The 12914-nt window shown below is 39.4% G+C and overlaps 1 protein-coding gene across 1 annotated transcript in view; it reads right to left on the reverse strand.

Annotated features, from left to right (window-relative positions):
• RPRD2 (regulation of nuclear pre-mRNA domain containing 2) overlaps window positions 1–11718 on the reverse strand; it is a 97527-nt gene extending 85809 nt beyond the window's left edge. The window contains exon 1 of the mRNA XM_008584894.1: window positions 11414–11718. Coding sequence (XP_008583116.1) covers window positions 11414–11618 — 205 coding nt within the window. The 5' untranslated portion in view covers window positions 11619–11718. The remainder of the gene's footprint in view (window positions 1–11413) is intronic.
• Window positions 11719–12914: the final 1196 nt, after the last annotated feature.

The following is a 12914-nucleotide window of genomic DNA, read 5'->3' on the forward strand; positions in this document are numbered from 1 at the left end:
AAAAAAAAAAAAAAAAAAAAAAAAAAAGATGACCGGTAAGGGGATCTTAACCCTTGACTTGGTGTTGTCAGCACCACGCTCAGCCAGTGAGCGAACCGGCCATCCCTATATGGGATCCGAACCCGTGGCCTTGGTGTTATCAGCACCGCACTCTACTGAGTGAGCCACGGGCTGGCCTTCGGTCATCTTTTAAAAAAAAAAAAAAAAAAGGTCATTCTATATTATAAAGCAATGGTTCTCAAACCATTATTTCTCAAACCATTAGGTATAAAGGTTTCAGGATCCCTTTATATGCCTAAAAATTATTGAAGGCCTCAAAGAGCTCCTGTTTATGTGAGTTATAGCTATAGCTATTTACTATATTAGAAATGAAACCTGGGCTGGCTGGTTAGCTCAGCTGGTTAGAGTGTGGCCTTGTTACACCAAGGTCAAGGCTTTGAACAGCAGCTGCCAAAAAAAAAAAAGTGTTGAAATGAAACCTAAGAATTCAAAAAATATCTATTAATTCATTAAAAGCAACAGTAATAAATCCATTACAGTTAACAAGTTATATTTTAATTAAAATAACTATATTTTACAAAACAAAAATTCAGTGGCAGTAAGTTGTTTTACTTTTCACAAATCTATATAACGTATGGCTTAGAAGATTGCTGGGTTCTCATATCTGCTTCTATATTCAATGTTTTGCTCCATATGAGTTAATGAATTGTTTTCAACTCTGAAGCCCAGTGAAATCATCAAAATAGACACAAAGCTGGGAACTATTATAACTATATATACCACACTGCCTATGGAAGACTTTAAAATACCAATATACTTTTGATAGAAATGGGAAGCAGTCTAGCACAATGGTTAAAGTGCAGACTCTGGAGTCAAGATTGAAGTCTGGCTCTACTGTTTATTAGCTGTGTACCTTGAACAAGTTATTTTACCTCACTGAGCTCTCGAGTACTTCATTTATTATCATTTATAGTGTTTATTATTTTGCTGGTCACCAGTGTAGTTAATTCTACAAACACATCACTAATAGATGTACTTGGTAATAAAAATTATATATTACTTACCTAATGAATTGTTTATTAAATGGGATCATAAGACAAGAACTCAATAAATGTCAGTTACTGTATTTCTAAATCTATTAGTGATGTATTTGTGAAGTTTACATTAATGACTGGAAATTTGATAAAGAACATTATTAAATAACAACAAAGTACTTGTAAGCAACTGGAGCTTTGAATCCACTGTACTTCTTTTCTTTTCTCCATTTACCCTCACCTTCTGCCTATATAAAACAAAAAACAAAATAAAGCTTACGTTTAGCCACCCTGAAACCTTGTATGGTTTCCTTTTCCTATGCTATGAATGTTCTGGCAATTTCTCCAAAGTAAACAATAAACTTCCCAGAAACTCAGTTTATAAATTTTTAACATGGGGATAATCCATATCTTGCAGAGCTGATATCAGGTTCATAGGTAATGTATTTATGATATCTAATAAGTATGCTCAGTAAACAATACCTACACTCCAATCAAAAAGTGATAACTCGGGCCGGCCCGGTGGCGCACTGGAGAGTACGCCGCTTGGGAGCGCGGTGGCACTCCCGCCAAGGGTTCGGATCCCATGTGGAGACCGGTTCCTGCTCACTGGCTGAGCGCGGTGCGGGCGCAACACCGAGGGTTGCGATCCCGTTACCGGTCAGTAAAAAAGACAAAAAGGAAAAAAAAAAAAAAGTGATAACTCTTCTGGGCTGGCCCATGGCTTACTTGGGAGAGTGCAGTGCTGATAACACCAAGGCCACAGGTTTGGATCCTACATAGGGATGGCCGGTTGGCTCACTGGCTGAGCGTGGTGCTGAGCCAAGGGTTGAGATCCCCTTACCAGTCATCTTTTTTTTTAAAAAAAAAGTGATAACTCTTCTAAACTTAGAAGGGTTACAGCATATAACTCATACTATCATACTTCCCAGAACCAGTTACTTTTGCCCAATTCTTATCTGAGTTACTAAATATTAAGTTTCTTATAATTACATTTCTTTCTGCACCCAGTACAGAGTTTACACAGAGCAAGCACTCAATATTTCTGAATTCTGTATCTTGGACACAGTAACATACTGTAAAAGAACTTTTAATTATTCAAGTAATACTGACTGCCTCCTGGACACAGAGATCATCATTTTAAAAAAATGCATCATGCTACACTTTTTTTTTTTTTTTTTTTTAAAAGATGACCGGTAAGGGGATCTTAACCCTTGACTTGGTGTTGTCAGCACCACGCTCAGCCAGTGAGCGAACCGGCCATCCCTATATGGGATCCGAACCCGGGGCCTTGGTGTTATCAGCACCGCACTCTCCCGAGTGAGCCACGGGCCGGCCCTTCATGCTACACTTTTAAAACTATGATGGTAAAAGAACACAAAAACAGCTCAGGATCCATTCTGGTCTTTTAAAAATAAAAAATGGCAAATTATAATTCCTAACATTAAAAGATCTTTTTTCCTTTCACAGTGCAACTTCTACTAAAGGATAATAAAGAAACACTCTTTCTCTGTGCTAATGGCTACCAAAGAATCAGAAAGTGAAAGTAAGTGAAATTAATCATTAGAGAGTGAAGTAGAAGAGAGATGAAAGAAGAGAGGCCCAAACCAAACTTCTAGTAAAATTTAAACCCATAATATTAAACATTTCAATTCTTTCATCAAAGAGCCTCTATTTCAATGTGTCTCTATAAACAAGAAAATAAAAATGAGGTATTTTCAAAAACTATCTTTATCTTAGCCAGAAAAGCTTTAATGTTTCAAAGCACAGATGGAATTGTTGCCTGTTTCCAAAAGGAGTAACTAGGTTCTACTACTTTCTCCACAAGATGTGCATTTTTCCAATGTTCCATAATTAAAATCTGTGGGGGCGGTAGAATCTCAAAGCACTACAAAACACAAACTGTTTGTTTCCCTGAAAAACAAATGAGAAAGTCAGTCAAGCTGGTTTGGACAACGGTGTTAAGCTCTTGCATAATTTTTACTAGGGTCTCTGAGCCTCTTCTACAAATTAAACCTCATGTTTCCTCAGTTCTCAGATGAAATTTTAAAATAACGACCCAAATCTCCCCTTTGAACTTTTTAAAGTACTGGTATAAAACAATAAACATTTAAGAAATGTGAAAAACGGCTATCATAACTAATTGACAAAAGCCTAGGAGGAAAAGGAATTTAGATGCAGCTATTATTTATTAGTTTATGAAAGGCAGGAAGCTAGATCGCTAAGAATAAAATCTGTAAGCTTCCAGTCCTTAAGAAATTACACACATATACACACTCATCCCTTCTCTACAGACAAAACTGACATAATTTTGAGGTGGCCTGTTGAACAAATTCTAATATTAGTATTTTTTCCATTGCCATTGTAAATTTTCTTTCAAAATATTTCCACACCACGGAACCATGTAAAGTTTGTCAATTCTGTTTCACACTTTGAGTTATGGTAATGTTTATTTGCTACAAAATTTAAACATGTAAACTATGGAATCTAGCACAGCAAAATCATATTTTACATATTGCTTCAAACCCACCTAGGGCCATGGATGTACTATCACCTTTCCGCATGTGAAAGACAAAGTAACTAAAAGAAGAACATAACGACTGCTTGTAAAGTCTCATAATACAGATAAAAAGGCTCACTTAATATATACCATTACAATAATTATACCTTATAATAAGGTAGTCCCATGTTTTGAAACATTGCCAGGAAACACGGAAAACTACTACCTACAACTCTATGAACCTAGGGCAAAGGAATGAGGAAAAGGTAATCTAGCCATTCAAAGGGAGGCAGAAGACAGATAATGTAATATTAACTTTTTTTTTTCTTTAATTTTATTTTGTCGATATACAATGTGGTTGATTATTGTGGCCCATTACCGAAACCTCCCTCCCTCCTCCCTCTCAATACTAACTTTATAATGGGGGAATTATAACGGAGCTACTGTCCAGTTAATCCAGAAGGCCACTAAAAGCCCAAACCAAGAGTAGAAATATACAAGAGATCAAAATAGATTTATTACTTCTTTGGGGAGATGAGTTAAAGTTTATCCTGAACCCAAAAAGAACCTAAACCACACACCGGACCAAGTAAGTAGAAAGAGGCATCTAAAATACCAGAATTCCTCAAGAGATTTCTCCCTGGACTTCTTCTCTATCTATACTAGCTACTTTATCTTACTAGACCTACTTCTCTATCTGCACATACTCTCCTCATTATCTCTTTCAGCCTCCTAGCACTAAAAACAATCCATACACTAGACAGCCTGTGGGGACTGCTGCACAACTCTATGAATATCCTAAAACAATTGAACTTGGCTGGCTGGTTGGCTCAGTTAAGAGCACAGCCTTCTAACACCAAGTTTAAGGGTTCAGATCCCCGTACTGGCCACCCCCCCCCAAAAAAAGTCCCTAAAACAGTTTATCTGTGCACCTTAAATGAGTGAATTTTATATTTGTGAGTTATAACTCACCAGCCTAACACAGTCAAAACTAAATTTCTGATATTCCTCACAAAATCTGCCCCACTCACAGCCTTCCCCATATCAATACATATCAACTCTACCTAGTCACTCAGGCAAAAACCCAGAGTCATTCTCGACTATTCTCCTCTTCTCTCACCACACCTTTAATTCATCTAGAAATCCAACTGGATTTACCTTCAGAACAGATCTGGAATTAAATTACTTCTTATCTCTTCCACTGGCCATAACCTGATCCAAGACACCAACATCTTCTTACAACAGATAATAACAGCCACCTCACTGGTATCCCTGTTTCTGCAACAACCAGAATGACCTTTTAAAAACATAAATTGGGCGCTGGCCCTGTGGCTCACTCGGGAGAGTGCGGCGCTGGTACGCCAAGGCCGCGGGTTCCCTATATAGGGATGGCCGGTGAGCTCACTGGCTGAGCATCATGCAGACCATACTGTGCCGAGGGTTACGACCCACTTACCGGTCAGGAAAAATAAATAAATAAATAAATTAGATAGATAGATAAATAAATAAATAAATAAAATGGTTCATATTCCTATGCTCAAATGGCTCCCCATCTCTTTCAGAATAAAAGCCAAAGAACTTACAGTGCCTGTAAGACCCTTGATGACTTACTTCTCTCCCACACCATAATCTCTTTGAACTCATCTGCTAATCTCCATTTTAATACTCCTTCCCAGCCACAAAACCTTTCTTGCTGTTCTTTAATCTCACCAGGCACATTCTAACCTCAGGACTTTGTATTTTTCTGTTCTTTGACTTGAACCTTCTCCCCTCATACCCTCATATCTATATTATCTAATATCTCATCTCCCTACTTGAATGTAAGCTTCTCAGTGAGGTCTTCCCTTACTATCTCATCTGAAACTGTAAACCCCCATAACACTCTATATTTTCCCTTCCCTGCTTCACTTATCACCTTCTAATACATTAATATTTTGGGGCCGGACCATGGCTCACTTGGGAGAGTGTGGTGCTGACAACACCAAGTCAAGGGTTAAGATCCCCTTACTGGTCATCTTTAAAAAAAAAAAAAAAAAATTTCCTTATTTAGTTTGTTTTCGGTCTCCCCTTACTAGAGAATAAGCTCCATGAGGGCAAAATATTTTGTCCACTTTGTTCATCTGCCGTATTCCCAGTGCCCACACAGTGCCTGTCACAGTAGATGTCCAATAAATATTTTGCTCACCCACATTACTCTTTTGTATACATATAACAAGTGATTGAAAAGCTTTATGCCTATGGCAGCATTGTTATATCCACATACCTAGCCTAAACATCTGCTACAAAGGACATAGTACAAAGAAAGTAGGGGCTGGCTGGTTAGCTCAGTTGGATAGAGTGTGGTGCTGGTAACACCAAAGTCTAGTGTTGGATCCCTGCACCGGCCAGCAGCAAAAAAACCCAATATCCCCCTGCCAAAAACAAAAACAAAAAAACCCAAAGAAAGTAAATGGTTAAAGATTAAAGGAAGAGCAACATTTCAGAGGCCAGAGCTGCAAAAAATAATACTAGGCCCTCAGATTAGTGGAATATCAAATACAAAACAGCTGATCAATGTACACCACAAATGTTTTGCTACCAAAACTCCCTTTCATTATTTAATCTAAATGAACCTCACATTTAGAGAAGTTTTTATCTAGTAGACAGCTTAACTAATTAAAATGTTCAAATTGTTTTCCCTTTTATTAATCAAAAACATAAATAAATGCCTATCAGAACATCAAATCAGCAGAAGATAATGTTCTGTCACAGAGAAGGGGGAAAAAAACCCCAAACACAAAGATTTAAAATCTTGACATTCTAGTTAATCTATATGGCCTAATACTGAATAAATAAGCAAGTTATCAAAGGTTTTCTTGGGTCGGCCCGTGGCTCACTTGGGAGAGTGCGGTGCTGATAACACCAAGGCCCCGGGTTCGGATCCCACATAGGGATGGCCGGTTCGCTCACTGGCTGAGCGTGGTGCTGACAACACCAAGTCAAGGGTTAAGATCCCCTTACCGGTCATCTTAAAAAAAAAAAAAAAAAGGTTTTCTGCATTGCAGAATATATTTTATGAATAGGAAAGGCTATGTAGTATAGTGGCTAAGAGTGCACACACTAGATCAAGAATGCCTAAGTTTGAATCCTTGCTCTTACTAATCAAGTTATTAGCTCTGTAACCAAGGACAAGATACTTAACCTCTCAATACCTCTGTTTTCTCATCTGTAAATTGGGTATCATAATAATACCTACTTCAAAGAGTTTCTGTGAAGACTGTGCATTAATATGTGTAAAATGCTTAGAACAGTGCCTGGCACATAGTAAGAACTAAACAAAAGTTAACTATAAAATTATCACCAGCTTCATGGTCCACCTAAGGATCCTGAGATCCAAAGTAAGAAACAATTGCCTTAGATCAAAACTGGTAACTGCAGGGCCGGCCCCTGCCTCACTTGGGAGAGCGTGGTGCTGACAACACCAAGTCAAGGGTTAAGATCCCCTTACAAGTCATCCTTTCAAAAAAAAAAAAAAAAATGTTAACTGCACTTTGCCAATTCTCTGCAACAATAAATCCTGTATGAAAAGATTTTTTTTCCTAGTCCATGTTTATATAACAGTCTCCTTTGTGAAAAAAAATACCAAACTGTACTGAGATTTGCTTCAAAATAATGCAGGGGAGAGAGTAAAGTAAAAGGGACAGATGAAAAAAGACTGACCATTATTATATTAATAACTACTGAAGTGGGATTATCAGCAGAAAGGGGGATGGGGTGTCATCATCTTTCTGTTTTTGTACACATTTATAGTTTGTATCAAAAATAGCTGAAGGGAGGGCTGGCCAATTAGCTCAGTTGGTTAGAGTGTGGTACTGATAACATCAAGGTCCAGGGTTCGACCCCTATACCGGCCACCCCCCCAAATAAAAGATATAATAATAAAATAAAATAAAAAGAGCTGAAGGGAAATCTTAACAGATTTTCTGCTCTATAACTGATTAGCAATTACTCTTCTACTTCCTTGTAGAAACTCACTTATACTCTCCTACCACCTTCTGAAACAGACCAAACCATTCAATGGTTAGAAGCAAGACAAAATGGATATATTTTGAACACAATATTTTCCATCTGTCCTGTTAGTTTTTCATACCACTTGCTAATTCACTAGAGAGAGAGGCTGGTCCAATTAACGTGCCACTGACTGGGAATGTAATTTCTAGTACTGCAACCAAAACAAAGTTCTGCTGTGATTATTTTGAATACTCAGGATCCTAAGATTATCTTTATCTGCATCATCATCATCATCATCATATATAATTTGAATGTTTTTTATTTGGTAGGCCCTATGCTAAAATGCATGCATTATCTTATTAAATCTAGACAACAATCCTATGAGAGATCATTATTATCTCCACTTATGGATAAGAAATTGAGGCTCACAGTTTAAATACTTGCATAGTGCCACCCAGTATTAAATGATGGAGTAAAGATCTGAACATAGGTGTAGTTCTAAAATCTATGTTTTTCAGGCTGTCCCGTGGCTCACTCGGGAGAGTGCGGTGCTGATAACACCAAAGCCCTGGGTTCGGATCCCATATAGGGATGGCCGGTTCGCTCACTGGCTGAGCGTGGTGCTGACAACACCAAGTCAAGGGTTAAGATCCCCTTACTGGTCATCTTTTAAAATAAAATAAAATAAAATAAAATCTATGTTTTTCTACTTCTCCATACCAATTCCCATTTTACATTAAAAACAGGAGAATAATGAAGTACAGAAATGATAACCTGGTCAAGGTGCACATCAAGTCCAACTAAGAGCTATAGCATGAACCTGCCGACAACGATGCCTATAATTTCTTTCACTAAATTATAAATGTTCCCTTCTGGTAAACAAAAAGCAGAACAATTCTGTTCAAGTTCTTGATTAACTACTTCACAACATTAAGTTGGCAAATATTTATTGATTGCTTACTGCATGTCAGGCACTGTTCTAGTTGCTTGGGTATACAGCAGCAAACATGACACAGCTCTATCATCTGGTGGGGAAAGACAGACAATAAACATATAGCAAATAAATAAGATAATTTCATATACTGAAACTAAGGTGATGTCATAGCAATTGAAGGGACCAGCTGAAATAAGGGGATCAGGGCAGGCCTTTCTGAGGAGGTGATATGTAAGCTTAGATCTAATCAATGAGAAGGCGGCAGGATTTGAAGAAGCCTAAGAGGAAGGCAGAGCAGATGGCGTAGGATCTGGCAGACCACAATTAAGAGCAGTTTAGATCTTAACCTGTTGCAAGGGACTATCACTGGAGGATTTTAAAGTAGAAGAACGACACATTTATGCTACAGAAAGATCACTTTAGAAAACGATGGTAATGAATGGTATAGTCAAGCAAATTAAAAGAAAACTGAATAAAATCAGTAGAATCCACCTCTGGAGTGTATCTTCAGGAAGCCTACTTGGCTTCTCTAAATTGTTTCCTTTGAAGTGAACAAAAGTCTCTTATATTACACATTATGAAATAAAGGATAAAATGAAAATATCTCTGGAATAGCTAACACAGTTACTTAAATTTACACTGAGGTATAAATACAAATTACTAAGTAATGGATGTCAGAAGCAAAAGAGAAACAAAAGTGGCATCAGGAAAATCAATAGAAAGAATGGGAATGCCAAAAACACCTACTTCACAATTTCACCTAAAGCTGACTTAGAAACCAAACTCAAACTAAAATAAGTACTACTGTAAAGAAATATGAAGTTAAATGAAAATGAGGCCCAATGCACAGACTATTTTCATTCTGCCCTTCACCACTCTGAATATTTATCTCAAAAGGCTTTATTTATGAGATAGATGGTGTTCATTAAATGTAAATACAAAACAACTACAAATTACCCTTATCTGTTTTAGAAAGTTAAATTCCATTCCACGAGGAAAACAACATTCGGGTTTTAGAAAGCCAAAAGCATTTAACTATATAAACTACACAGAATGCATTTTAAATGAAATATAGCCCTCCTACAGCTATCATTGTTTTCCTCTTAAGATATCAACAAAGGAAATAAGCTCAGGAATAACATTAATGAGAGCAAAGGCAGAAAAAATCTGGATCCACTATATCTCATCATTGCTAACAAGAAAATAAATACTGTAACTGTCACTTGTGACCCCACAAGTCAAGGATGGAGGACAACTTATTCTTGCAAATGATGTAACCATAGTTAAAGCACCAGAGCTCAAAGATAGGAAATGTAGAATGCTTGCATAATTTAGTAAAAATGTTTTAAAACAGGGTGGAGAATATGTTCTCATGCTCACATTAGGACTGATTGCCACCACTGATGCACCAAGTACATGAAACAGTATTTTACAAAACTAATGGTGAAGTCAAATCCTAACTCTGCCATTTTACTGAGTAACCTTAAGCAACTTACTTAACATTTCTAAGTCTTAATTTCCTCATTTGTAAGTCAGTGATTTAAAAATCTACTTCTCAGTAGACTTTAAGGTACATTTTAAGGTATAATGAGATGATTCGGCACATAGCACATATTTAATATGTGAGAGATCTTTGATGATGACTGTTAGCATGATATTGCATGTTCTAATCCTACCTCTTGGCAAGAAAGTAACTATTCGATCTACTATTGGTAAATACAGGTAATCCTGTTTTGTCTCTAATAACTTTTCAACATCATTATTCAAAGTACCACAAAACATCTCTCCCAGCAATAACTTTAGACACAAATGGCTTGAAGCTTAGGGCCTATACTTTTACAAGCTTTATCCATCCGTTCCTAAAAGGTAAACATAATTCAAAGCACTACAGGAGCAGTAGCAGAAGTGGAACAAGAAATAAGAATTACTGGATGATGCGTCTCATTAGTAAATTGCCATAGATAGGAAGCAAACTAAAATTCAAATAGAAATAAATGGAGTTGGGAGTTAACTCTCTCTTCTCAGCAGGAAGCAACAATGACTTCGCCGCACTTCCTCCTATAAGACTTAAATATTCTGCAAACAATCCATGCTTTAATAGGCCTCTTTTCTGTAGTAAAGCAGCAAAGTGAAAAAACTCCAGGATGAAGACAAAAAACCAATTACTGAAAAAAAGCACTATACACTCAAAAAGCACATTTGCTGTTTTGATTACCTATGAAACCAAACTCAATTTTGTAAAAAGGTATCTCAGGTGATTACATTTTATAAATTAAGATATTAGTAATGATACTGACTACAGTATCTTAGTTATTTTTTTGGTCAGTATCAAGAAGCCTGCATTTATTTTACTGCAGCAAACGCAGGTACAAGGAAATCTCCCAGATGTATACAGAGCTCATGTTGCTGCTTAACATTCACCCAGGTAAAGCCCTCCCTATTTCACATCACAAGTTTTACGTACATTCATCCAGATAAGGCCCTCCTTACCACACACCACAAGTTTTAGGTCAGCAGAAAATTCAGAATGGTCCAACATATTCCAGCGAAGTAGGTGGGTTTACTATTGCCTAAACCATAGCTTGTCTACCATCAGGAAAACCAAAAATCATTAACACGTCAAGGCCTATAAGAAATAAACGACGCTACATGAAGGTTCAGTAATATCAACCACATACCTGACAATGCTTTGAAATGAAGGAATATGTAAATCTATGGATCTGGGCCCAAGGTCACAAGTCGGTGGCTAAAAAAAATCCATGAAAATGAGCCTCCTGCAGGTCGGGACAACCCTCGCTAGGAATGGAGTCTGGGTTTGGGAACACTCGGATCAAAGCTTTAATGTGAACAACCCCAACCGAATGCAGTGACTCCCTGGGAAAACCCTAAGAGCTTGGGGCCGTGTTTCCTTCCATTTCCCTACTCTTCCCTTCCCCATTTATCCCCAACACTCACATCTCCGGAGCCACTTCATCCAATGGTAGACGATAGTGCTGTGGTGTTTCTTGTTCTCTATACACCAAGACGACAAGCCTTGAATGGATTCCATGGTGTTGGTTACCGACTGGAATTTTCGATCCAAAGAGGACTCCAGAGCTCCTGCCGAAGAAGCCGACGAGGAGGAGGCCTTACTGCTGCCTCCGCCGCCGCCGGCCGCCATCTTCCCGGTTTGCACAAGCGCTGCTATTCCTCTGCCGGGCGCGGCGGCGGCGGCGGCGGGAGCGGGCAAATCACCGCGAGTGCGTGAAAGCCGTAGGTGGGGAGGGAGGCGAGAGGGGGTGGGGATGGTGCACGCGCTGGGCTCTTCTGGACGTACGGACGGAAGGACCAGTTGCTGGGCACGTTGGCGGCTCCTACACGTTGCAAGGAGGGGCTGCGGGTTTCGAAGGTTTGTCAATATTGTTCAAGGGGTCGTGTTTAAACCAGTCAGTAATCACAGAATTACGCAGAAAACAGGACCGGCAAAGCCTTTCAAAACACCTGGCCCCAAAACTAATGGTTTTATACTCTTCGGCTCTCAACACTAAGGCCCTTCCCCACCCTTATCCCTACACTCCTTGCCAGGGCAGAAGTCTTAAATTTAATACTACCCGACTGTCCCTCCAGTTGCAGAAACTCTCTTTCTCCTTTAGATTCTCTAGCAAAGAGAAGGCCCACTGCTACCTAGTCAGGATTTTTTTTTTGCAACGCAATAGCAGCAAAGCAACAGCAACCAGTATTGCGCATGCGCTGCTTGGCCCCGCCTCCCCGCTTCCTTCCCCACCCTGAAAGCAAAGGGAGGCGGGATGGCGGGGCGATCTGACCAATCAAGGGAGGAGAACGAGAAGCGCGCGCAGGAGCCCGCAAACCCCCAAGAGCCTAGGAGGCGCTTCGATTATTCGTGCGCCTGCGCAGCAAATCAGCGGGTAGTGGGCTGGATAGAAAAACTGGGAGGGAAGGGTGATTGAGTTGGCCGAACTAAAGGGGTTTCACCGCCTCGCCTGCCTTTTGCTTCCTGGCGAGATCGCTTTCTTGGGGCTCTCCAGCTCACATAGCAGGCCTGGAAAGTTCCCACCGCCCGGAGGTCACTGTTAGTCTATGGCGACTGCAGCGGGCGCCGCCGCTGCTAACTCCTCGGGGCACCGACGCGCGACAAAATGGCTGGCAGCCATCTTGCAGCGTCGCAGAAGATGCGCGTGCGCCAGCTCCGGCCAGCCATTCACTACGCAGACTAAAGCAAACTATTTCGTACTCCCTTTGGACGATACCATTCACAGCCACTTGACCATTTGCATTATGGGAGCAGGAAATGAAACAAAAAAATTCCCTGTAAAATTTTTGAGGCGAGAAAGGACTAAATGGCAAGATATGACCTCACCTTCGCCAGTTACGATAGTGTCACAATTGCATGATACGTTAGTTTATAAGAGCCTTAGATGCCTATTATGTTCATCAGCATAGCCTCATTAGCCATCCC

Source organism: Galeopterus variegatus, unplaced genomic scaffold, assembly GCF_000696425.1.
Source record: "Galeopterus variegatus unplaced genomic scaffold, G_variegatus-3.0.2 Scaffold103, whole genome shotgun sequence".
Classification (NCBI taxonomy): domain Eukaryota; kingdom Metazoa; phylum Chordata; class Mammalia; order Dermoptera; family Cynocephalidae; genus Galeopterus; species Galeopterus variegatus.